Consider the following 24825-nt stretch of genomic DNA (forward strand, 5'->3'; position numbering starts at 1 on the left):
CCTAGTGGTTACAGCAATGTCCCAGTGGTTACAGTGATGTCCCAGTGGTTACAGCAATGTCCTAGTCGTTATGGTGATGCCCTAGTGGTTATAGTAATTGCCCAGTGTTTACAGAAATGTCCCATAGGTCGCAGCAATGGCCCATTTGTTGCAGTGATGCCCTAGTGGTTACAGCAATGTCCCAGTGGTTGCAATGATGTCCCAGTGGTTAAAGCAATGTCCTAGTGGTTATAGTGATGCCCTAGTGGTTATAGTAATTGTCCAGTGTTTACAGAAATGTCCCAGAGGTCGCAGCAATGGCCCATTTGTTGCAATGATGCCCTAGTGGTTACAGCAATGTCCCAGTTGTTGCAGTGATGTCCCAGTGGTTAAAGCAATGTCCTAGTGGTTATAGTGATGCCCTAGTGGTTATAGTAATTGCCCAGTGTTTACCGAAATGTCCCAGTGGTTACAGCAATGTCCCAGTGGTTGCAGTGATGCCCTAGTGGTTACAGCAACGCCAGGAAACACAATATCATGTTTTGGAGTGCAGTCAAGGAACTTCAGGTAACGCTATGTCGTGTTGGGAGTGCAGTCAAGGAACATCAGGTAACGCTATGTCGTGTTGGGAGTGCAGTCTAGGAACTTCAGGTAACGCTATGTCGTGTTGGGAGTGCAGTCACGGAACGCCAGGTAATGCAGCATCGTGCTGGGAAAATAGTTACAGAGCGTCAGGTAACGCTATTGTCATATAATGATGATATATGTGTTTGAAACAAACTATAGTCCTTTATAGTAAAAGAGTTCAGTTACTTTTACGGATCGATCTTCACTTGGACAATGCCGAAGTTCGAATCGCCAGAGACAGAGGCCTTCGGAATGGCAGGGGTGGAGGGAAAGATTCACTCGATTTCGCTTGGCGACTAAACTCAAGGAAGATGCCGATGTTCAGGTTAGCTCTCTCATTTGCGCGATGGGTTCGCAGTCAGAGGAAATCTTTAAATCATGTGCCTTGAATGACAATGACAGTAAAGACTATGGCAAAGTTCTTCAGAAGTTAAATGAACACTTTATTCCTAAGCGAAATGTGATTTTCGACCATTGTCAGTTCGGCAAATGTGTGCAGAAGGAGGGGGAAAGTGTTGAGGCTTTTGTCAGAAACTTTGTTGAAAGCAGAAGTCAGCAAATTCGTGATAGATTTGTTCTTATAATTCTTGACAAGCAAGTATCTTAAAAATTACGAATGAAAACTGATCTAATTTTAGAGACAGCTATTCTGAATCAGTGAAAAATCAGAACTCTCAGGCCACACTCGCAGTGATGAGGTCACGCATGGCGGCTTGAAGACTATAATCTGACAAAAAAATAGAGGTGACGTACATGCGGAGGAAAGCTCAGGCAATATAAACCGATGCCGAAAAAGGAAGACGATGATCGGCGTACACGCTGTAATCGCACTCACACGCGAGGTAAATGTCCAGCTCAAAATGCAGAGTGCAGGAAGTGCTACAGACGTGAGCATTACGAGCGTTGCTGTAAGCCCAAAATCGTCGACGATGTGACTGATGAAATATCCTAGTTACATGTGGATAATAAAGGATATTTCTTTCTTGGATCCATTGACTGTTCTACTTCACCGGAACCGACATGGAATGTTAATCTCCGTGTCCAGAACAAAACCGTTCCATTCAAAACTGATTCAGGATCCGACATATCAATATTGTGTGAGGCAACTTTCCGAGACCTAACTATATCCAGCAACTACGTTACACAGCCCAGGAGGTACTGTAAACGTCCTTGGCGAGTTCACTACTGACGTACAGTTAAACAAGGAGTACATAAATCTTTGTGGTTACGGGAGTAACGCATACTCTTGTCACTCATGCAAGAGCGGTTGCAATGGGTCTGATGCAGAGAGTAGATGAGATCAACAATGGCGTATTTGGTGACATTGGTTTCGTGAAAAGTTGAAAATTGATCTGAGAGATGGCTTTACGCCATACGCGATACAAACAGCGCGAAGGGTACCCATCCCTTTATTAAAGAAAGTGGAGGCGGAGTTGAATCGCATGGAGCAGGCGGGTGTTATGATCAAGGTAACAGATTTATTTATTTATTTATTTATTTATTTATTTATTTATTTGATTGGTGTTTTACGCCGTACTCAATAATATTTCACTTATACGACAACGGCCAGCATTATGGTGGGAGGAAACCGGGCAAAGCCCGGGGGAAACCCACGACCATCCGCAGGTTGCTGTCAGACCTTCCCACTTACGGCCGGAGAGGAAGCCAGCATGAGCTGGACTTGAACTCACAGAACCGACATAGTGGTGTGTTCCGATGGTTCCACTTCGGACACTTAACTGAAACGTTCCTACATGTGTTGACTTAAGACAACACAACAAAACTGTAAAACGCGAGTGTATCGCGCTACCGACGCTTTTCGATGTCCTCCATAAATTGAGGGAAGCTAAATATTTCTCATGATGAGACGTAAGTTCGGGATTGGACAAAGTTCAAAACTGACTTCATTCCTGACGCCACTGGGGAGACACACGTGCCGTAGACTTTTAGAACTACTTGGAGATCTAGAAAGTAAAGCTGTGCTCATGGACGATGTATTCTTTGCAGGCGACACTCCAAAACTGCAGGACAAAAATCTTGATCGTGAACTGAATCGCGCGCGAGCATCAGGATTAGGAAAAAGGACAAATTCTAATGCGAAACAGAATTGGATATTCTAGAGCACAGGCTTACTGCTAATGGAATCACTGCACTCACCGAAGAAGTCAAGGCGATGCAAGACTTGAATCCGCCAACTGACCTGTCGGAATTAATACGGTTTTTGGGAATGGTTAATTATCTCGGACAATATCTCCAAAATTTGTCCGAACTGCTTCAGCCTCTAAATGAGTTGCTGAAATCTGACAACGTTTGGTTGTGGGTAAAACCATAGAACAAAGCTTCGCGCCGTTAAAACAGGCTTTAGTTTCTTTTCCGGTGTTGCGGTGTATGATGTGGATCGTTAAGAATAAACTTCCAGCTCCCCGGTCGTACAAAATCGAAATCAATCCAAGTCAATGTCGTCGTAATACGCAACATGTGGAACCAGCATCGGGAATCACCCCAGACATGATCCAGCCGTTGCCAGATCCCTTTGACGACATTGTGGAAGGTACTCCAGCAATACGCTAGAATCGGCAGCGAACGCGCTCAACTACTCGTTCTGGACGTGTGATTAGTCCACCCAGACGTTACGGTTTCGAATGACTTGTGTTCGAAGACAGTGTCAACATTAATTGTTAGTGTTGTCTTGAATTACAGCTAACTGTTCCAAAGTGATCAGAAAATACAAGTTTGTGATGGTAATCACTTTTGTTTATTGTGGAACAGATTTATGGGACTCTGGTTAACCTGACTCTGGTAAAATTTGATAAATATTTCAGTTATCGCCATAAGAGGGGAGATTTCATTTAATGGCGTTTGCATTTGAAACAAAAAAACTATAATCGTGAAAAAACACATGTACACAGTACCGTGAGATAGGTGGGGGGGGGGGGGGGGGGAAAGGCTCAGTTACTTTCACGCACAGATCTTTTGTTATGATTCATTATCAATAACAAGACAGCTATGTCGTGTTGGCAGTACAAACAGAACGCCAAGTTGTGGTAACAATATAAACACAAAACACCAGATAACGCTGTATTACTGGAAAAAAGTTAAGACGGACAGTATCGTCTGCATCAGCGCAAGATATGACAATGGCGAGTTGTTTTTGTCACGTGTGTGTACAGTATGCATGGTATATGTGCATAATCTTCACCTCGTTGGGTATTATCAATATATTGTCTCTGTCATAATAATAATGTGTGTACATGTGTATATCTTCATCCCGTTATGTGTTTTAACGTGGATACCGTTAGCTCCGTACAGTCACGTCCTTGGATAGACATTGACCTTGATGCCGTTCTGGGCACGCATGATCAGTTCAGGGATCATGACAATATCGTGATCTGTGTCCAACTCCAGGCGAAACCTGGTTAGAGAAAAGGAAGATGTAAACAATAAAGTTTTAAATGAAACTGCTTTTATTTTTTTATTTTTTTTTATTTTATTTTTTTTTTTATTTTTTGTTATTACTATATAGAGAGAGTTAATCGAGCTGTAAATACCCGTTCTGCCGCCCGGAGAAGTAAAGAAATACACACCTATTGACAATGCGTGCCAGCAGTACCTTCTCCTCGTTCATAGAAAAGTTCTGTCCTATACAATTCCTGAAATAGTAATCACTGAATAAACTGAAGCAACGAATGTAGCATAGGGCAAATATAAGCTAACAAATATTCTGTGGAATAATAACTTATAATCTGGCCTATCACAATCGTTTTATATTGTTAATTTCTACTCAAAACAGAATTTTTTTTAAAATTTCATAATACATGTACGTAACATGGGAATATCGTCAATTACCTCGGCCCTGCTGAAAATGGCACAAAAGAATAAGGATCTCTTCTTGAAAACTTTTCTTTAGCAAATCTTTCTGGTCGGAACTCCTGTAATCATAAAATACTGTAATTATAAAATACCGAACATTTTGATTTCTGTTTCTTGTTATTTCTCCTTCTATTTTCACTGGTTTTAACCATTCTCTAAGTGCTGTTCTAGTCGCTTTAGATTCCAAAGCATCGTATTAAGAGGCGCCAGCGAATGGCGCCAGTCTCAATTTTGTTTGGCATCGTGTCAAATGGCCCTACTGGTTTATCCCCCATTTGATGGGTATTCTCTACTCGCCCCACATGTTTATATTTTCCGCGGCAAATACTTTTTTATGGACAGTTTCTTATATAATGCATGAAATAATGCATGTCAACCAGCCATTTTTGGTGAACAGGTACATGTACTAAAATAGTGGAAACCGTCTAATATTTAGACAAATGTAGGAATTTTTCGATGAAAGTTTGAAAATCTTGGCGAGAGAGTATAAGATATCAAATAGAAATGTGTGTCAGAATGACGTACCTAGGTAATCAGCCTATGTCAAGATTTGCATGAAAGCCATTGAGCGCAAGTCTCTTAAAATAGGCCTACCGTATTGCTTAGCACTCAGTGAACATTTTCGTAGCGTGACCATGAGAAGATTTCAATTTTTCTAAATATACGGATAATACAACGTGTAAAACTACCTCTGGGTTCTACCAGACATCGGGATTGTGATGCATGACGAACAGGGAAATGATTATAGTCATCCCAAATGGAAGTTCGACTCCGTCATTCACCAGTGGTTTTGAAACTTCCCTACCAATACCGGGTACTGGAGAAAACATTCTCAAGACTTCTTTGATAAACATCGATGTATATGTCAATTTTTGAAGATCGGCCTTGTCAAAAAAGTGAACGGTGTTAGGTAAAATTCTATCCAGCACATTCTTTCATTATTAAGACTGATTACATATAGTAGATCCACGAGCGGAATGTGAATTACACGAAATTTCTGGTAAATATTCTATGACGTATACAATATATAACTATTGCAGATCAGGGTATTAAATAGTGTTATGTGCACAACTGCCGTCAGCTTCTAAATTTAGCTTGCCACTGTTTACATATGCTAAGTTCAGGGCCTGCTGTCTGCCTCTACCTTAGAATGTTCCAGAATACGCTCAGTTCGGTGCCTGTTTGTTTACATCAAGTGTTCAGGAATTTTCTTATTCTAGACAATTCCACCAGGCTATATAAGACGTATGAAAGCAGGTCAAAGGGAGAGAACGGAGAATTATTGAGAGTTTTGGATGCTTTCGCTGTGTATTACTTTAGTAGGCCTTTTGTGCTGAATTTTGGTGTCTTTATAGCCTCTGGCTTTGTTATATCCTATCTCCACCGAGCACCTGTTCAGTCTGAACTTGTATATTTAATTTGTGCTCTTGTGTACACAGTGCTTATTAGTACACGAACCCTGTCTCTGGAATTTTGTGTATATTTCGTCATACACCCAGCTGTACTGTGGATTTTCCATCTTATTTCTGCATTTATGCCTGTATGGTTTTCCGCATTGTGGAATATATGCGTCCGTTTGGACTTGACATCGTTGTACATGTAAGTACTTTAGTATTTGTATAAGTCTTATTATCTGTTCTTGTTAAAGCTAATAAATTGTTGTAAAATAAAATCTGCTGGGTTTGGTTACTTTTTTGTGCGGCTAAACTGTCGTGTATTTCGAACAAGCCATCTGTTTATAATACAGACAGTTTGGGTCGTAACAATAGCGTCTGCTGACGTTTCTGGTAAAGCGAAAATAAGATGAAAGGGAAAGATTTAACGTGCATGTTTTCTTGTATTTCAAATTAACTGTCACACAATGTAGTGGATATAATGTGGATGTTTTGAGGCAGAGGTACATTTCTACGTCTTTTCTGTCGCCCAGCACTTCACGGACCTCCCGATGCACCTGCTCCTGGATATCGGGGTACTTTGCAAGCGCGTAGATTGCCCAGGATGTGCCATTCGCTGTTGTGTCATGCCCTGGAAAACAAAACACTTGACAATTGTCATTGTGTCATTTACATGAAATGTCTGCCATTACTACAGTACTGTCTTCATACTCGTGATTTGAAGACTACCGGAGCACACCGGGTTATATCACTACACACATCACAGGTTGAAATGGGGTATAAATTTCTGTACGGTTATCTTTAACCCAGTTTAAATATTTTATAGCAGTCTATCATGGTTGTTGGTTCTTGTCCTGATATACCACCCAAGCCAAGGAAGCTCATCATGGGGACAAAAGTCACCCTCATTCAAGTAGAAATAGATAAAAAAAATCAATTTGGCCGAAGGGATAAGCACACGAGCGCAGCGCAGGTGACCCAGGAGCATCCTACAAGCTCATGCTTGCTTCCTCTCAAGCCGTAAGTGGGAACGTGTTGCGGATGGTCGTGGGTTTCTCCAAAGCTCTGCTCGGTTTCCTCCCATCATAATGTTGGTCGTCGTCGTTTAAGTGAAATATTCTTGAGTACTGCGCAAAACCCCAATCGAATTTGATAAGTAACTAAATAAATAAGTAAAAAAGCAAACTATTGTCATGGAGGATCAAATTTTTGATCATGTTAATCATTACAATACAAGCCACACGTATGGTATTCGTCATGATGTACATTATATGAGAAGGATTTGACAAATCTAGTTAATAAAAGGTAAAGGAAAACAATCCGTGTGTGCATACTAAAATTTACCCCAACAAAAGATGGTTCCTAACCCCAGTGTTGTAGAGTGCACTTTTTGACTAAATTAATCTTTACTTTGTTGACTTACTTTAGATTTCCTTAAATTTAGGTACAGAGGTGTTGATTAGGCTTAAGTGAAACTGTCAGTAAGCGTGCGATGGCTAGCTTCGATGTGCACCAGATTTGCATAAGAAAAATACTACTAACTTTACTAAAATGTTTTAGATGGGACAACTAGTATTGTTTACGATCTTTCCTCCATGGGTGAATGCTTAATTCATATCTGGGGAGAAGAATAAAGGTCCGCAAGTCAGAGAGAAGAAAAAAATGATGAATTATTGAACATTTTGCGAGCACTGTTGCATGTTTGATGTTGGGATGTGAGGTTGTATCCAGCTTTTGTAGTCTTTGAACATGCTTTGAGGTTGGTTAGGTCCAAGACTGAAGGATTTGACTGATATTTTTCCTGATCTGCGAAGAATGTCAGTTCTTTGGGATCTCTGTAATGTTTTCTGGACAAAAGTGTGAACTTTAACTTAACCTGATGCACCGGTTCCATATTGGACTCCTGTGTGTCCACGAGAAATAGGAAATTATACTTTATCCTTCAGCATAACACCTCACCTTCAAATGAAAACGTGTCTACTTCTGCCCTCATATCCACTTTGGAAAATCCAACTCCGTTATCATCACGAGCAGCCAATAAGATATCCAGAAAATCCAGATGGGTTTTCCTGATGACATCTTGGTCATTAAGCTGAAAATAAAAGAAACCCAGACCTTTAACTCAGATGTCACTGGGGACCCTAGATACACTCGTATAAGAAACTATATAAAAGACAAGGTATTTTCAATGTAACATTCTTTTGTTAGTAGTATAAGTATCCAAACACTAATAATATATTTCATGTCATCATTTTAATGTCTCAGAACATAAGTGACGATGGCTATATTCTCAGTATATGCGAAGGATAGGTGTGCATTACAGGTAGATGCACCCAAAAACCCTCCTACAATAGACTCGCTTGAGTACGGCGTAAAACACCAATCAAACAAATAAATAAATACAATAGGCCCAGGTTCAACTCCTCTCTAGCCACAAGGGTAACCTATGGTAAAGCAAACACCGTTTCATGCCAAGTTCGATAAGTCGTTTCTTAACGATGTCTGCTGTCCAAAACAGGTCTCACTTGTGGCTCTTCCCTCTCAGCTGTAGCTCTTTCCTCTCAGCTTTGATACTCTGCATACCAGGTATAAATATAGCAGCTGAAATAGCCACCTTCGGTTACTCCCACGACTGCTTTGTTTTATTGAGAGTTATTGATAGACAAATGTGTCTTACAGCCTTCAGCACAAAATGAAAGCATCTGCTGCAATTTGATTGACTGTACTTGTTCATGATTCGTCTGAAATTGGAGAACCTACTAGTTGCTGTTGTCGCTTTTCAATGATCTAGTCGGCAAATGTATGAACGTAGTCACAGAATCGAAAAAATTCCTGGCCATCCTTAGTTAAAGGGTAAATCCAGTTGATATAGTAAAGGGGATTGCTGAAAACATATGTAAGAACCCGTAACTTGGATGCTCGAAATTAAAGAAAAGAGAAAAAAGAAAAGAGTACTTCAACAGACATTCTCGCAGAAATTAAGACCAACTAAAGTTTAAATCACGAAACATGGCGTACGCATATACTTGACCAGAAATAAACAGCACAAATCTGGACAGTATATAATTTGCTCAAGGGGTAAGAGCCTGTCACAGCCTGCAGATGGTCGTGAGTTTCCCCCGAGCTCTGCCAGGCTTAATTCAACCATAATGCTGACCGTCGTGGCGTAAGTGAAATATCCTTGAGTACGGCTAAAAACACCAAGCGAATACATCAAATACTAGTATTTCTCAAAGCGTCATAGTTCTTCCCTTGTATTTTGTAACGTCGTTACGTGAAAGTAACACGTATTCATTTATTTTAACGTCATTGAAGTCACAAAACATGCTTCACTTTTAAGACATAATTGAAGGGCACCCAGCACCAATGACAGTCGTGAAGCTCTAATAACAAAAAATATTGGAGATTGACATTTTCCAGGCAACAGTATACAGATTTATATTAAAAATACTTAATGAATTATTTTCACAAACAAATCTTCCACATTCTTATACAATAACAGAAGCAGACTGCCGACATCAACTTGAGGAAAATTTAAAAGCGATGCAGTTCACATTCATGCAAAAGCAAGGATTTAAATGTTTATGACAATATAGATGTATACGCCAGTGTGGATGTATAAGCTTATATAGATGTATACGCCAGCTTGACATAAACCATTCAAAACTACATGTTAACGAAGTATGATGAACGTGACATCAGACCTATATATTATCGTAAGACCAAACCAGTGTGACACGGAATAGCATCCAGGGACCGATTAAACAAAGCCATTTCTAACTTCTTTACAAAGCTTAGTTTTTTACAACAGGAAGTTGAAATTTGGATATATCTATCTTAAGACAACTTTGATAAGGTGGGTTTAATTTCTAAATACGAAAAATTAGCTTTAAGATCGTGTTTCAAATTTTTATTTGACGTAGGGGAAATCTATGAATCTCTTATTGTTAGTGCTATACCTTATAAAACACGCTGGCGGAGATTATTTGGGGAAATGGTAGAAATTCTAATAATTACTCTGGGGAATACTGTCTGTACATCATTTATTATTGGACAGCGATTGGATAATCAGTCTACAGTAATACCTTAGAAAGAGTGCCCAAAAGCTAGTGCCTGAGAAGATTGTGGAACTTCACAGCCGCCTTGCAAAAGCTCCGTAGCTGTTTAATCAGCTTGTAAACTTGGACAAACGCCCAAATTAACAGGGCAAGCACCACCGTACCCGCCACAAAGCCTACCGAACGTCACGCTGTCCGAACACTTTGGTGCAATTATATTTTTTAAAATCCTGAAACAATATAAAACAATAATTACAAACGAATATTTGGATTTAAACAATACAAACTGCAAATAAAAAGCCGGGTTTTTTGAAGTCTTTTTCTAACTGATTTTTAAACACGTCTGTCTATTTTCGTTCTATTTTGGTTATTTTCATCATGCCGAAAACCATTCATGGCTTCCTGTTTCAAATAAATTCTCACCGCCAGTTGGCAGAAATATTACTGGCGTGGCGTAAAGCCATAATCATTCATTCATTTTGAAGTCTTTTCCAGCATTGTTCCAAATCATATGGGCGTAAATCGAGCCTGGATGTTATCATGTGGTGTAATGAGCTTATCTAGTTTTGTGCTGTCGTTGTTGATAGACGTGTAGCATTGTAATGCATTGTAATATCCTGTTAGTTTAATAGAATTTTTGTGTTGAATTAATATAATATATGTGTAATATTTAACAGAATAATCTGTTTCAACAGGCAAAATACATTTTAGCATCACCAAGACGATAAACTTTCTGTTAAAATTATAAAGAGTGTGTGATAAGAAGTTTTAGAAAAGCGACGAAAGGCAAAATACCTGCCGTAGGTCTGTATAAGCCTATATCCGGTTTATACAGTTTGATGTTCAGTAGACCGTGTCAGTAATCATACATTCCTAAATAGCTCAAACTCTTGTTACCCTTACACAAGTTCTGTCAACATTTTAAACCTTTTGTATGAACCTGTTTTTTTTTTATGGAAACACATTGCACAACACACTGAACGGTCACATGCTAAATACTGTTTTAGAAATGCCACGGACTCGTCATTCTCATATGGCCAATTGACCTGCAGCCTGGCCTATATGGGAAGGCAAACCTCAGTTACCATGTCATGTCACAGATATGGTTAAACCAAGTGACTTGTATAGAGAGCCTCATTCATGTAACGGGAGCAGCTTTCCAGTGATCCAAGTAGTGAAACCCTTCAACCTTTACATTCATACAGTTGAATGAACCCGTGGCAAAGATCTCACATATCGCATATGGTGAGATTTCCCACTTTCCCAAAACTGAAACTATAGGCCTAATACAACCACGGAACGCGAACGGTTGACCTGTTTTTTTTTCAAAAGAGATTCGATCTCAGTGCAAAGTGACCCACAAAAAGGTGACGTGTCACAACAGATTGTGTTCACATACGCAAAAGGGTAGTAGAAATTTAAGATTTCGGGAACGACCACACTTAACCCGTCATACTTACGTGCCTGCACCACTTACAGTATACACTGCCACTGCGCTGTTTTACACACTGGTTCAGGTTGTATTTTGCTTGAGGGCTGAAGTTTTTGTGTTTAGCTATAATGAAGTATATGTAGCACAGCTTATGTTAGAAATGTGTAGTCTGCAGTACGATCTAACCTTCTCGAGGTCGGTAAGGGGCCGTGTGTTATGTAATATCCTCTGGTGTATTCATGTCACCTCTGCCTCAGGAGTTCAAAACTGCATTGAAACATCACTCTCATGGCCGAGTAGTTATACAGCGTAAACGTCGTGACCAAGAAATCCGCTCGCGTTCTAAACTTTCTCTTAAGTTCTCAGGTTTTTAAAATTGGTTTCTTACTCCTAGTATGTACCGTCTTCAAAAACAAGTAATTAAATATTTAAATGAAAACAACACAGTAATATTTTTGTGCAAGCTTCATCAACTACAGATTTGAACATCTGCCGGGATCACGAAGAGATCTTGGACTTGACACAAAATTTCCAACCCTTAAGAAATTGTTATTTCTTATGTAACAAGGTCAAAACATTGCTTGTCCTATCTAGTAAATAGACTGATCGCCCTAAAGGAGTCTTTGTCAAGGTGAAATGCAAACTTTGCGATTTTCCACCGATAATTAACACTGTTAAACGTAAGTTCTGGGTGAGTTGTTGTACAACAAATTTCAGCTAATATAACAGAATGGAACATGACAAATTTAAAGGCCGGCATCCCCACTCCCTCCCATCTCTAAACACAAAAATCGTTCATTATGTAACACTAATGCAGCTTCGAGCCTCGTACTTTCTTATCCAGGAAAATACAGTTACTCGGTCTTTCTCCACACCGGAATGTTTCAAGATGGCGTCAGTGTTTAAATGTAATTTCCAAAGCGGTTCAAACCAAGATAGTGTACTGGTACTTTGTGTCCTTGATAAATAAGAGTTCAACTATGCGTCCTCTTTCTGCCGAAGTGAATGTGATTATGAATGACGTTTGCCATAATTGAGTGTTCGACATTCGCCATGACTTGCAGAAACGTTGCTAACCTATCTAGTAAATAGACTGAACGGCTTAAAGGAGTTAAAGTCAAGGTGAAATGCAAAGTTTGCGATTTTCCACCGATATTTAACGCATTACGCACTTGGTAAGGATTGTGTTACACTGTCTTGTTATTTTGTGATCTTATATTAAATTTATAGCGTAGCAGACTTACGTGTGCCCCGTACAATGCCACGTGGTCTAGAGGTGTAGAGGGCGTGGCTTTATACATTTTCACTTTGCATACATACACGTATACATTTCACAACATAACCCTGATTACATACACGGTAAACTGGTCTGATAATATAACTTACAACACAATGATATAACATAATGACTCCCACCTCCTCCTCAACAACACACACCACTCGCGTAAGATCAGGGTATTCAAAACAAGGATAGATGAAAAAAGTGTTCCACACACTTACGGACGAGTCGATATACATGCAGTATTATCTCCCTTTTGGTTTTGGCTTGACGATACAGTTTTCTTGGCTCATACTACCTTTGGACGTCAATATCACATAACTTGTTCCGTTCAACGAAGGGAACCATCACAACGCTACTCTGTTCTTAAAACAAATAGAGAGAGAACATTATTTCGCACAAATGAATCTACGAAAAATAATGAATATCCCCCTCCCCAGATGCCTCAGCTTTACATGCGTGTGGAGCCTGTACACCACAGTTTGGCAAAAGTTTGAAAGTATTACGTTTTACCTTTGACTCTAAATATACATAAGCTTTCTTGATCTAAAAGCGTTTATCTCAAAATTCACATGTCATACACGCATGAGTCCTGAAACAATTCCATAAACCAGTGTCATTTACATTACCTGACACTGCATTTTTAAAGCCTGTAAATAACGCCTCCATGGTTCAAACGTTGAGGAATTATTTTACTGATTGCCCTATCAGTTATCTGTATACTTTGTTCATTCTCTATGCCAACAAGGCAACTGTATTCAGTAACCATGGTGATAATTAATCCATTGTCTCTGGGATCTTCGACATTACTATTAAAAGGAATAAGACACGTTTGATGTTCAAGGTCTTTTGTTTCGTCTGCCTGACGAAGAAGGGTAATGACTGTGCTGAAGTTTGAGCACGTACGCGTTGGTGACTGGTCCATAAAAGTGTCATCTACATGACACAGACTAACATGTAAACCTCTTTATGAGATTTAAACATCAGATATTTTAGTTTAGCTCCCATTATTCAGGAGTAGTTGACTTTAGGAACGGCTTCTCTCATTCCATTCGATTCAATCTTGTTTAACTACTGCTTTGTGTTATTGCGATTCCCTAATGGCGCTAGCGTGGTCAGCCGGTCTTCTGGTCGAAGCTGTCGTCATCGCTGTACTCACCTGGGCAGTGGTCAGATTGGCCGTTTTTCTAAGACAGTTTTACCTCCTATACAAGGGAGCAGCCCAATTCCCAAGCCTCCCTAAACACTGGCTGTGGGGAACGATCCCTACGGTAAGTAAGCAATAACCCTTACCAACATGGTTCAAGAATGAAAACGTATGGGCATATCACGATGAATGGTTTTTAGTGGACTTTGGTATTATAACCCTCAAATATTCTTGATTTTTATAATTACGTAGAAATAAATAAATTAGGCGTGTTTGATGGAAGCAACATATTGTTAAAAACAATATTTATTTAGTTATATAGATACGAGTAAAAGAAACACGGCCACGATTTTACGTTTGCTTACTGTGTCCAAATCAATAGTTAAGTATAATATAATATGACAAGAAATGATTGTTGTTATAATATAATAATATCATATAATGTTATTATAGCTGAGAGAAATGGGACGGGCGAACTTTAGTCGGTATTTAGTGGAGCAGACGAAGAAACACGGAAAAGCGTTTGTGTTTTGGCGTGGTTCACTGTGCCCTGAGGTGTTTGTTACCCATTCGGAAACAGTGGGTCAGATCCTGAAGACATCGGAGCCCAAAAATCAGCGCTTTAAGGCGGGATATACTCTGTCCAAACCATGGTTAGGTAAGTTTCACATCTATCTAAACCCTGGTTAGGCAACTCTCACCTCTACCCAAACCTTGCAAAGGTGGGCCTTACCTCTATCCAATCTATGGTTAGGTAAGTCTCACCTCTACCCAAACCTTGAAAAGGTAAGCCTCACCTCTATCCCGGCTATGGTTAGGAAAGTCTCACCTCCACCCAAACCTTGGAAAGGTTAGCCTCACCTCTATCCCAGATATGGTTAGGTAAGTCTTACCCCTACCCAAACCTTGGAAAGGTAAGCCTTACTTCTATTCCAAACTATGGTTAGGAAAGTCTCACATCTATCTAAACCCTGTTTAGGCAACTTTCACCTCTACCCAAACCTTGAAAAGGTTAGCCTCACCTCTATCCAAGCTATGGTTAGGTAAGTCTCACCTCTACCCAAACCTTGAAAAGGTATGCCTCACCTCTATCCCAGCTATGGTTGGGTAAGTCTCACCTCTACCCAAACCTTGGAAAGGTAAGCCTTACTTCTATTCCAAACTATGGTTAGGAAAGTCTCACATTTATCTAAACCCTGTTTAGGCAACTTTCACCTCTACCCAAACCTTGAAAAGGTTAGCCTCACCTCTATCCCAGCTATGGTTAGGTAAGTCTCACCTCTACTCAAACCTTGGAAAGGTTAACCTCACCTCTATCCAAACTATGGTTAGGAAAGTCTCACCTCTACCCGAACCTTGGAAAGGTAAGCCTTACTTCTATTCCAAACTATGGTTAGGAAAGTCTCACATTTATCTAAACCCTGTTTAGGCAACTTTCACCTCTACCCAAACCTTGAAAAGCTTAGCCTCACCTCTATCCCGGCTATGGTTGGGTAAGTCTCACCTCTACCCAAACCTTGGAAAGGTTAGCCTCACCTCTATCCCAGCTATGGTTAGGTAAGTCTCACCCCTACCCAAACCTTGGAAAGGTAAGCCTTACTTCTATTCCAAACTATGGTTAGGAAAGTCTCACATTTATCTAAACCCTGTTTAGGCAACTTTCATCCCTGCTCAAACCTTGGAAAGAAAAGCCTTATCTCTATCCAAACTTTGGCTAGGAAAGTCTCACATCTATGTAAACCATGGTTAAGCAAGTTTTATCTCTGTCCAAACCTTGGTTAGGTATGTTACACGTCTATCTAAACCTCGGTTAGGTAAACCTCACCTCTATCCAAACCTCGGTTAGGTAAGCCTGACCTCTATCCAAACCTTGGTTAGGTAAGCCTCACCTCCATCCAAACCTCGGTTATGTAAGCCTCACCTCTATCCAAACCTTGGTTAGGTATGTCACACATCTATCCAAACCTCGGTTAGGTAAGCCTCACCTCTATCCAAACCTTGGTTAGGTATGTCACACGTCTATCCAAACCACGGTTAGGTATGTCACACGTCTATCCAAACCTTGGTTAGGTTTGTCACACGTCTATCCAAACCTTGATTAGGTAAGTCTCACCTCTATCCAAACCTCGGTTAGGTAAGCCTCACCTCTATCCAAACCTTGGTTAGGTAAGCCTCACCTCTATCCAAACCTCAGTTATGTAAGCCTCACCTCTATCCAAACCTTGGTTAGGTATGTCACACGTCTGTCCAAACCACGGTTAGGTATGTCACACGTCTATCCAAACCTTGGTTAGGTATGTCACACGTCTACCCAAACCTCGGTTAGGTAAGCCTCACCTCTATCCAAACCTTGGTTAGGTATGTCACACGTCTATCCAAACCTCTGTTAGGTAAGCCTCACCTCTATCCAAACCTTGGTTAGGTATGTCACACGTGTATCCAAACCACGGTTAGGTGTGTCACACGTCTTTTCAAACCCTGGTTAGGTATGTCACACGTCTATCCAAACCAGGGGCCTCCGTGGCTCAGTCAGTTGAAGTGCTAGCGCAGCGTAATGACCCAGGAGTCTCTCACCAATGCGGTCGATGTGAGTTCAAGTCCAGCTCATGCTGGCTTCCTCTCCGGCCGTACGTGAGAAGGTCTGTCAGCAGCCTGCGGATGGTCGTGGGTTTCCCCCGGGCTCTGCCCGGTTTCCACCCACCATAATGCTGGCCGTTGTCGTATAAGTGAAATATTCTTGAGTACGGCGTAAAACACCAATCAAAAAAAAAAAAAAAAAATCTATCCAAACCACGGTTAGGTATCTCACACGTCTATCCAAACATCGGTTAGGTATGTCACACGTCTATCCAAACCACGGTTAGGTATGTCACAAGTCTATCCAAACCACGGTTAGGTATGTCACACGTCTATCCAAACCATTGTTAGGTTTGTCACACGTCTATCCAAACCTTGGTTAGGTACGCCTCACCTCTATCCAAACCTTGGTTAGGTATGTCACACGTCTATCCAAACCTTGGTTAGGTATGTCACACGTCTATCCAAACCACGGTTAGGTATGTCACACGTCTATCCAAACCTTGGTTAGGTATCTCACACGTCTATCCAAACCACGGTTAGGTAATTCACACGTCTGTCCATGGTGTCCAAGTGCTGCTGCCACTGAAGAATCATACCGAAGACATGACACCCCGCCCAATCACATTTTATTGACACCGAGCAAGCTAGTCCTGTTTCTTGAACTAAATTCTCAATGCTAAGCGCTACGCGAAGCAGCAACAAGAAGCATTTTTAAAGTCTTTGGTAAGACCCGACCCGAGATTGATCCCAGGTCTCCAGATTTCGAGGTGGACACGCATACCGTTACGCCACCGAGATGGTTAAGTGTCTTTTATAGCTTTCATCCTGAAATGCGCCATCTTAAAATAGTTTTGATTGTTCTATGTAAATCATTCTTGAAAGACATATTTCTCAACCTTACTGAATCATTTTTTCTTGTTTCAGGGGATGGCTTGTTGATAAGCAATGGGAAGAAGTGGGAGCGAAACCGAAAGTTGCTGACACCGGCTTTTCACTTCAACGTCCTGCAGCCGTACATAAAGGTTTACAATGATGCCGTGGACAATCTTTTAGTAAGATACTTATTTGTTTTGCAACTGGCGTCAATCAACCTGGTCAAATCGATAGAACCAGGTTAAATTTAGCACCGCGTCACTCCTGAGAATTGGCCTCATGGGTATACATTTATTTATTTATTTATTTATTTATTTATTTATATGATTATTGTTTACGCCTTACTCAAGAATATTTCGCTTATACGACGGCGGCCAGCATTATGGTGGCAGGAGAATAATGAGATAGACGAATGAGTACTTACAGCAATGGTTTCTGAACAGGCATCGTGATAGGTTGTCAAAATGTTTTTAAACTGTGGTATGTTGGTGTTAAGACGAGCCTGCTTTACACAGATCACGATAAATCTAGGCGTAAAACAAACAGTCGTATACCAGCCGTGAACCTAGATCAACGTTCCAGGTCAATAGTCGCCAGGCCAATTCTCAAAACAACGTTCAACGCAATCCACCAAGGAACTAAGAAAGTATATAAAGTGTACAATTAAAACGGATTCATGCGAAGAGAAATAGTGAACAGTTGGAAAGACGCAAGGAATGGTCTAGGCGAATGAATCCGTAAATCAGTTTCTAAATCGTGAAAGTCCGAAATCGTGTTGAAGGCGATGTTTTAAACCCTTTCTTAAAAAACATCGAGATTGGCACCAAGAGTACTACATCATCCTACTGGCACTGATTTGTTCACTTCCATAAACGTAATTCGTGCTAAATTGTTTTCTCCATTGTTACTTTTTGCCCGCGACACAGTTACAAAATGTTACTCAACACAAAATTATCACAGTGGAATGAGCAACTGACTCAAGTACAATATAAAGTAAACATATGCTGTTTATTTAATACAACAGAAATGAAATCAATGTAGCATTTTATTAGAAAAATTTGAATTTGTTCGCAGTTCAAAATCAGCTTATTTATCACACCGAAATGTATGTCTTTCAGCCCAAGTTTCACAAAGCGTCCAAAACCGCTGAGAGTTTCGAAGTGTTTGACCCAATGGCTCTTTGTACGTTAGACGTCATGTTGCGGTGTGCCTTTTCTTATGAGGACAACATTCAAAGAAAAGCGTAAGATACACTTTTGTTCTCTTAAGAGAGTTTGTTGTATGAATACATGGCGCTTGTCTTGTATGCATAATGCACAGATTTCGTCTTACACTTATTTGGAACTAAGCTAAACCAAAAGATTTCAACGTTTCTTGTGGCAGTATTAAACACTATAATAACTATAACAAAACTTCTACCATTTCATAGAATAGCATGCATCTTAGCACTATTATTAATGCGACGAAATATAATTTTATACACATGCTGGTTGTGAGTATTGAGTAATCACAACATAATGTGGTGCGTAACAAGTCAATTTCGATTAAAATAATTAACGGTGATCATGTATATGAGTGTTAAAAAATAACATTAAATTCTTTTCTGTAAAATGTTCGATGTGAACTGTGACACTTTTCTTGGTAAATCTGCAGTGGTCTTCACCCGTACGTCAGAGCTGTGAAGAGACTGGCCAATCTGATTAGTAACAGAGGCCTGTGAGTATGCATACAGTTATATTACAAAACATGTACCCTTTCATTATATTATCAATTACTTAATATTTATGCTCAGCATATTTTCAAAAAATGAATGAGTTGCTTTTTATTTTTCACTGGGACCTTTGCAGGAACAACTAACAACATTCAGTGGAAAGTGTAGTCAAAACTTCTCAGTGAAAGGTAAAATGAAATTTACCAATAACGACCCTGTCTTTATAGCAGCAGCAAGAATTAATTTAGCCTGAGGTAGTATGAGCTTCTAGCTGTATAACTTGCATTTGAGTAACAAGTGTTGTGTAATACTTTCAGTTGAAAATTTCCTCTTATGTCATGAATGTTTTAACTTCACATACACCGCCATTTTTCTGCGCACGTGATACAGGAAGCCACACATGCGCATTGACTGGCTCTACGCTCTGACCACAGACGGTAAAGAGTTTAACCAACTGTGTGACTACGTCCACGGATTTGCCGATAAAATAATAGAGGCCAGGAGGTCAACACTGGTAAGTGGAAATACAGTTAGCATCAGAAAAGATACACTGCTATTCACTGGACAGCATCGGTCATGTAGAGGGACGTGTATAATCCCGTATTCTGCAGCCGATGCCACATTTGTCTGATGAGTAGGCTATCTACTCAGGTGTTTGATTGACATAACAACGGTCACATCACTCACAAGCTATTCGCCTATACATCGGTTTTTCACGCTGAATTGATGGTTCTTTTGGAGGATAAATTCTTTTGTTTGGGCATTTTTTTTAAGAAATGTACATGGAATACTTTCTATTCTTTTCTTGTCCATTTGATTTAGAACAGAAGTTAGGGTGCGACAAAGAACCCTGTGGATTTTGATTATCGAATAGAAGATAGCACTCGACCGGTCTAAACAGCCCAATGACAGCACCAATCTCTTCACCGTTTCTGCTACATCGACCGCAGCCCTACGTCAGGAGGTGTGTTGTCTACCTGGTTGAGAAGCGTGGTTTCCTCCTGGATCTGCCCCCATTAAATCCACGACGTCTTGAATATGGCTTAAAACAAAAGCGAAATTTATGAATAATACTGTCATGATGGGCTTCCATATACTTCTGTGAGTTTATAGGAGTCCGTACCGGATGTAGCAAGAAAACGCCACCTGGATTTCCTGGATATCTTACTCGCTGCGCGTGACGAGTTTGGTGAAGGGCTGTCGAAAGAAGACATAAGAGCGGAGGTTGACACATTTCTATTCGAAGGTTAGAAATCCACGGGATAAATTAATTGTTTACAAAACAGAACACAACTGATCCAACTGGAATTCTCAACAGATTAAGTTGTTCATTGTGCTATTCTCTGGAATCAACCGCTTCGGTGGCCTAATGGTTAGAGTGTCCGAATCGAAGTCGGGAGACCCATTAATAAAACCTGGGTTGGGTCATACCAAGGCTTTAAAAATGATACTGCTGCTGTTTCGCTTAGCCCCAAACACTGAAAAGTTAGAGCAAGGAAACATGACTGGTTCACCCGGTGTCAGTATAATGTGAATGGATGGGGTGTCATGTCTGTTATCTTCGGCATGACACTATGATGCGGCAGCACTATAGCAGCATTGATTGCTACAAGAAGATTGAACGTTTAGAATTTTGCGTCGTGTCACAAGAAGACACAATATATGTACATATACACACGCCTAACGACTTTTCGTCATCATGTGAGGTTAAACCCAAAGCATAAATCATAAGAATGCAGTGTTTTATTTGAGCCTTTTATGATTGGTTTACTTAGGTCATGATACAACTGCCAGTGCCGCCTCATGGGCACTGTATGCACTAGCCAAGTACCCCGATGTTCAGGAGAAAGTATATCGGGAAGTTCACGAAATCTTGGGAGATCGAGAGTCACTTGAGTGGTAGGATAATTTATTCATGATGCAATAAACTATAAAATTGATCATAGTCTGTATTACACTCCAGAAGAAAATATAAAATTGATCATAGTCTGTATTACATATCAGAAGAAAATATAAAATTGATCATAGTCTGTATTACTTATCAGAAGAAAATATAAAATTCACCATAGTCTTTATTACACATCAGAAGAAAATATATAATTGATCATATTCTTTATTACATACCAGAAGAAAGTATAAAATTGACCATAGTCCATATTACACATCAGAAGAAAGTATAAAATTGATCATAGTCTTTATTACACATCAGAAGAAAGTATAAAATTGAGCATTGTCTGTATTACATATCAGAAGAAAAAAAATCACCTCTTGATGTACAGGTACATCAAATTTCAGCCACGACATCGACATGTATCCAATTTGAAACCTTGACTTAGTAGTGAAGATTTGTTTCTCAAGATTTTTTTTTGTGGTCGATGATCTATGTATCATTTCAGCAGGCTAGGAGAGCGTGTCTCCTCAATTTGTACGGCGGATGATTTGTATTTTTTCTCCTTGTCTTATTTTCGCCGCGAAGACAACCGGACAAAAATAACAAAATGACGCTAGTTTCAAGTAACCTGACTTTTTCCCACACATTCACTGACAAAATGTACATTGAGCAAAATTGAGCTAAACCCAGACTTTCCTGATTACACAGGCCTGACATACCGAAGCTGAAGTACACATCGCTGTTTATTAAAGAAGTGATGCGTATGTATTCTCCTGTCCCCGGCATTGGCCGCGAACTCTCCAAGCCACTGGAGATAGACGGCAAAGAAGTCCCGGCCGGAACGGTCATCATTATATCTTTGCGCACATTGAATCACAATCCTGAAGTCTGGGAGAGTCCAGAGGTGAACTTTTTACATGGTTATCTATTCAAAGGCGTTAAATCTATGATTGTGAATAAACTTCATCAATTCATTGTGCTTATTGTATTTAATGCCAGAACATTTTGATTTTATTTACTTATTTCATTGGACCGGCCCGGATAGCACAATTGGTAGAGCGCCCGCTTTGAGTCACACCTAAGACTTTAAAAGAGGAAGTTGTAACTTCCTCGCTTGGCGTTCGGCGTGAATGGGATAGTGCAACGCCTGGTTGACCCGTATCAGTATAATGGCTCGGGTGGGTCGGCATAACTTGCCTTCAGTAAGTCGTCTCAGTGAAGCAGCACTAGATAAAAGAGCGGTGGAAATCCGTCCTGCGACAAGGAGGTAGATTACATACACCCATAAGATTCTTTCGTCGTCATGTGACTGAAAAATTGTTGAGCACAACCCCAGCACGGGGCCTCCGTGGCTCAGTTGGTTAGCGCGCTAGCGCAGCGTAATGACCCAGGAGTCTCTCACCAATGCGGTCGCTGTGAGTTCATGCCCAGCTCATGCTGGCTTCCTCTTCGGCCGTAAGTGGGAAAGTCCGACAGCAACCTGCGGATGGTCGTGGGTTTCTCCAGGGCTGTGCCTGGTTTCCACCCACTATAATGTTGGCCGCCGTTGTATAAGTGAAATATTCTTGAGTACGGCGTATAACACCAATCAAATAAATAAATAAATAAACCCCAGCACTAACTCACTCACTTATTTCATTGGTATCTGGTACCCACGAATTTTTAACTTTGTAGTTGGAAGCGGTGCATTTTCATCTATATAAATCCATAAGGTACTATAACGATTTATAAAGTTTTGAGCGAGTAAGTTTCACCAATGTTTGCAAAACAACGATAGTAAAAGAGACTATCTCTTCAAGATAAGAAATTACAAGGATCATTTCACGACTGTCCTCACATGTAATGGGTTATGTCGATGTGTTTGAAATATCAGTCTAAAAATTACTGAATTAAATATAAGCTTATTATAGCTTTTGTTAATTTATTAATTTTATTTTCTCAGGAATTTCGACCAGAAAGATTTTCAGAGGACAAGTTTTCATCGCGTGACCCTTACTCTTTCGTGCCGTTTTCGGCTGGGCCAAGGTAGGTGAACAAACTGATGATTTTGTTAAAGCCTGCTTGACATCTACACACACCGACACATCCACATTCCCTTTGTAAAGCGAGTCTTAAGTCATTGATCTCGGGCGTTTGTTACGTGTGCCATTTTCTCTCTTATGTCATGAGATCGCCGTTACTTTCGTCCAAAATTTTTAGACCCGTTCTCACGGTGCAATCTGTAGTACCAGCTTGACCGAGACGAGCCGTCAGACCACCCGAATGGTTTTAATTTTCATCGCATTCAACGAGTGTGAGGTAGTCGAGAGAAACAGAGAAAAGGCCCGTTCTCACGGTGCGATTTGTAGTACCAGCTTGTAACATACAACTGATTCGAACCGTTGGATCATTTCGACATTTGTAGCATTCAACTGTGAACTGGTCAAAAGAAATAGAGAAAGCTCTACTTTCATGTTACAAGTCTCATGCGATGGCTAATAAAATCGCTTCAATTTTTTCCACTGTAGTTGTGTCACTAATCAAAACAAAACTAGTCAACATGTCCGAAGAAGCAGACAATACAAATGCCTGTACCTGGAAAAGCAGATAGGTTTACCGTTCACTGAAACCGAGCAATTTATTGCTTACTATCTTTCAAGATCTACTATGAAATAACACATCATGTAAATTACAGTACAACTCATGGCAAACGTGCTAAGGAAAACGCCAGATCTTAGCAACAGAAATGAACGAGAGAAACGCGATATCCGAGACAAGTCGCATGCGACCATGTTACATGCGAATTTTGTTGAACACTAGTCGAATGCTACAAGCTGGTACTACAAACTGCATCGTGAGAACGGTCCTAAGGGTATATTTTCATGTTACAAATCGCGTGCACTTCATTTCAAAAAATGTATACATTAATTATTTTCTACTTTTTTCCATTTGAAGGAACTGTATTGGACAAACGTTTGCTCTGAATGAGGAGAAAGTTATCGTGTCCAGAATTGTAAACAAGTGAGTGTTTCCTTTTTTTTCTTTTTTTTTTTTATTTATTTATTTGATTGGTGTTTTACGCCGTACTCAAGAATATTTCACTTATACGACGGCGGCCAGCATTATGGTGGGTGGAAACCGGGCAGAGCCTGGGGGAAACCCACGACCATCCGCAGGTTGCTGCAGACCTTCCCACGTACGGCCGGAGAGGAAGCCAGCATGAGCTGGACTTGAACTCACAGCGACCGCATTGGTGAGAGACTCCCGGGCCATTACGCTGCACTAGCGCGATAACCAACTGAGCTACGGAGCCCCCCCCCCCCCCCCCCCCCTGGATGAAATTTAAGTCTATGGTAACAGTACATAATGTGGAAGTTTAATGCATTTTCCACGTTCATGTTTCATTACATTTTTTTTTTTTGTTTAAAGATTCCGCATCGTTCTGGACAAGGAACACCCGATCGTGATGATACCCGAATTGATAATGAGAGCTGAACACGGAATCAAAGTGAAGTTTTTCCCAAGAAACCAGGATAAGTGAAAAGTGAAAAGTGGATAAGTGAAAGCCTTCTCTTGCTATTGCCATCACTTTCCGTGGAAGTGAGTAATATATTACTTAATATTATTTAACTTTTTGAAAATAATTCATGTACTTAAAGTATTTTTAATATTAATTCAGTGTAACGTTGCAGGGAAATGTGCATCACTTATCTCGCTCTGTTTTAGAACGTCATTCATGTTCACAAAAATGATGGGATTTTTCTAAACATTATTAACTCCAAGATGAATGAACCAGTGCCACCTGTGACATTATGACATTCCAAAATCCAAGTTAATTAGGCCATGACGTTTTAGCAGTCCAGATTTGTGTATTTAATTTCTGATCAAAAATTAGCCACAAACGAGAGACTCGAGGACGAGCTACACAGAAGACGTAGAACACATCCTTTCTTCTCAGACATTTCAATGCGTATGTGTTTTATATATGTTTTACAAGCACACATA

General features: G+C 40.2%; 2 protein-coding genes across 2 annotated transcripts; one reads left to right on the top strand and one right to left on the bottom strand.

The window, feature by feature from the left end:
* Window positions 1-3915: 3915 nt before the first annotated feature.
* Window positions 3916-12661, bottom strand: LOC135467328 (cytochrome P450 4B1-like). Its single transcript, XM_064745097.1, has 8 exons — window positions 12605-12661; window positions 7830-7962; window positions 6386-6501; window positions 5972-5980; window positions 5184-5360; window positions 4453-4535; window positions 4191-4256; window positions 3916-4018 (listed from the first exon to the last, which is right to left on the bottom strand). The coding sequence occupies exons 1-8, from the start codon at window positions 12659-12661 to the stop codon at window positions 3916-3918; spliced, it is 744 nt and encodes a 247-aa protein (XP_064601167.1).
* A 1078-nt stretch (window positions 12662-13739) lies between these two features.
* Window positions 13740-24377, top strand: LOC135467329 (cytochrome P450 4A25-like). Its single transcript, XM_064745099.1, has 12 exons — window positions 13740-13910; window positions 14240-14444; window positions 17291-17418; window positions 18358-18482; window positions 18893-18955; window positions 19341-19464; window positions 20064-20196; window positions 20726-20849; window positions 21550-21745; window positions 22784-22866; window positions 23776-23841; window positions 24250-24377. The coding sequence occupies exons 1-12, from the start codon at window positions 13740-13742 to the stop codon at window positions 24359-24361; spliced, it is 1530 nt and encodes a 509-aa protein (XP_064601169.1). The 3' UTR covers window positions 24362-24377.
* Window positions 24378-24825: the final 448 nt, after the last annotated feature.

This window comes from Liolophura sinensis, chromosome 6 (assembly GCF_032854445.1).
Source record: "Liolophura sinensis isolate JHLJ2023 chromosome 6, CUHK_Ljap_v2, whole genome shotgun sequence".
Taxonomy (NCBI): domain Eukaryota; kingdom Metazoa; phylum Mollusca; class Polyplacophora; order Chitonida; family Chitonidae; genus Liolophura; species Liolophura sinensis.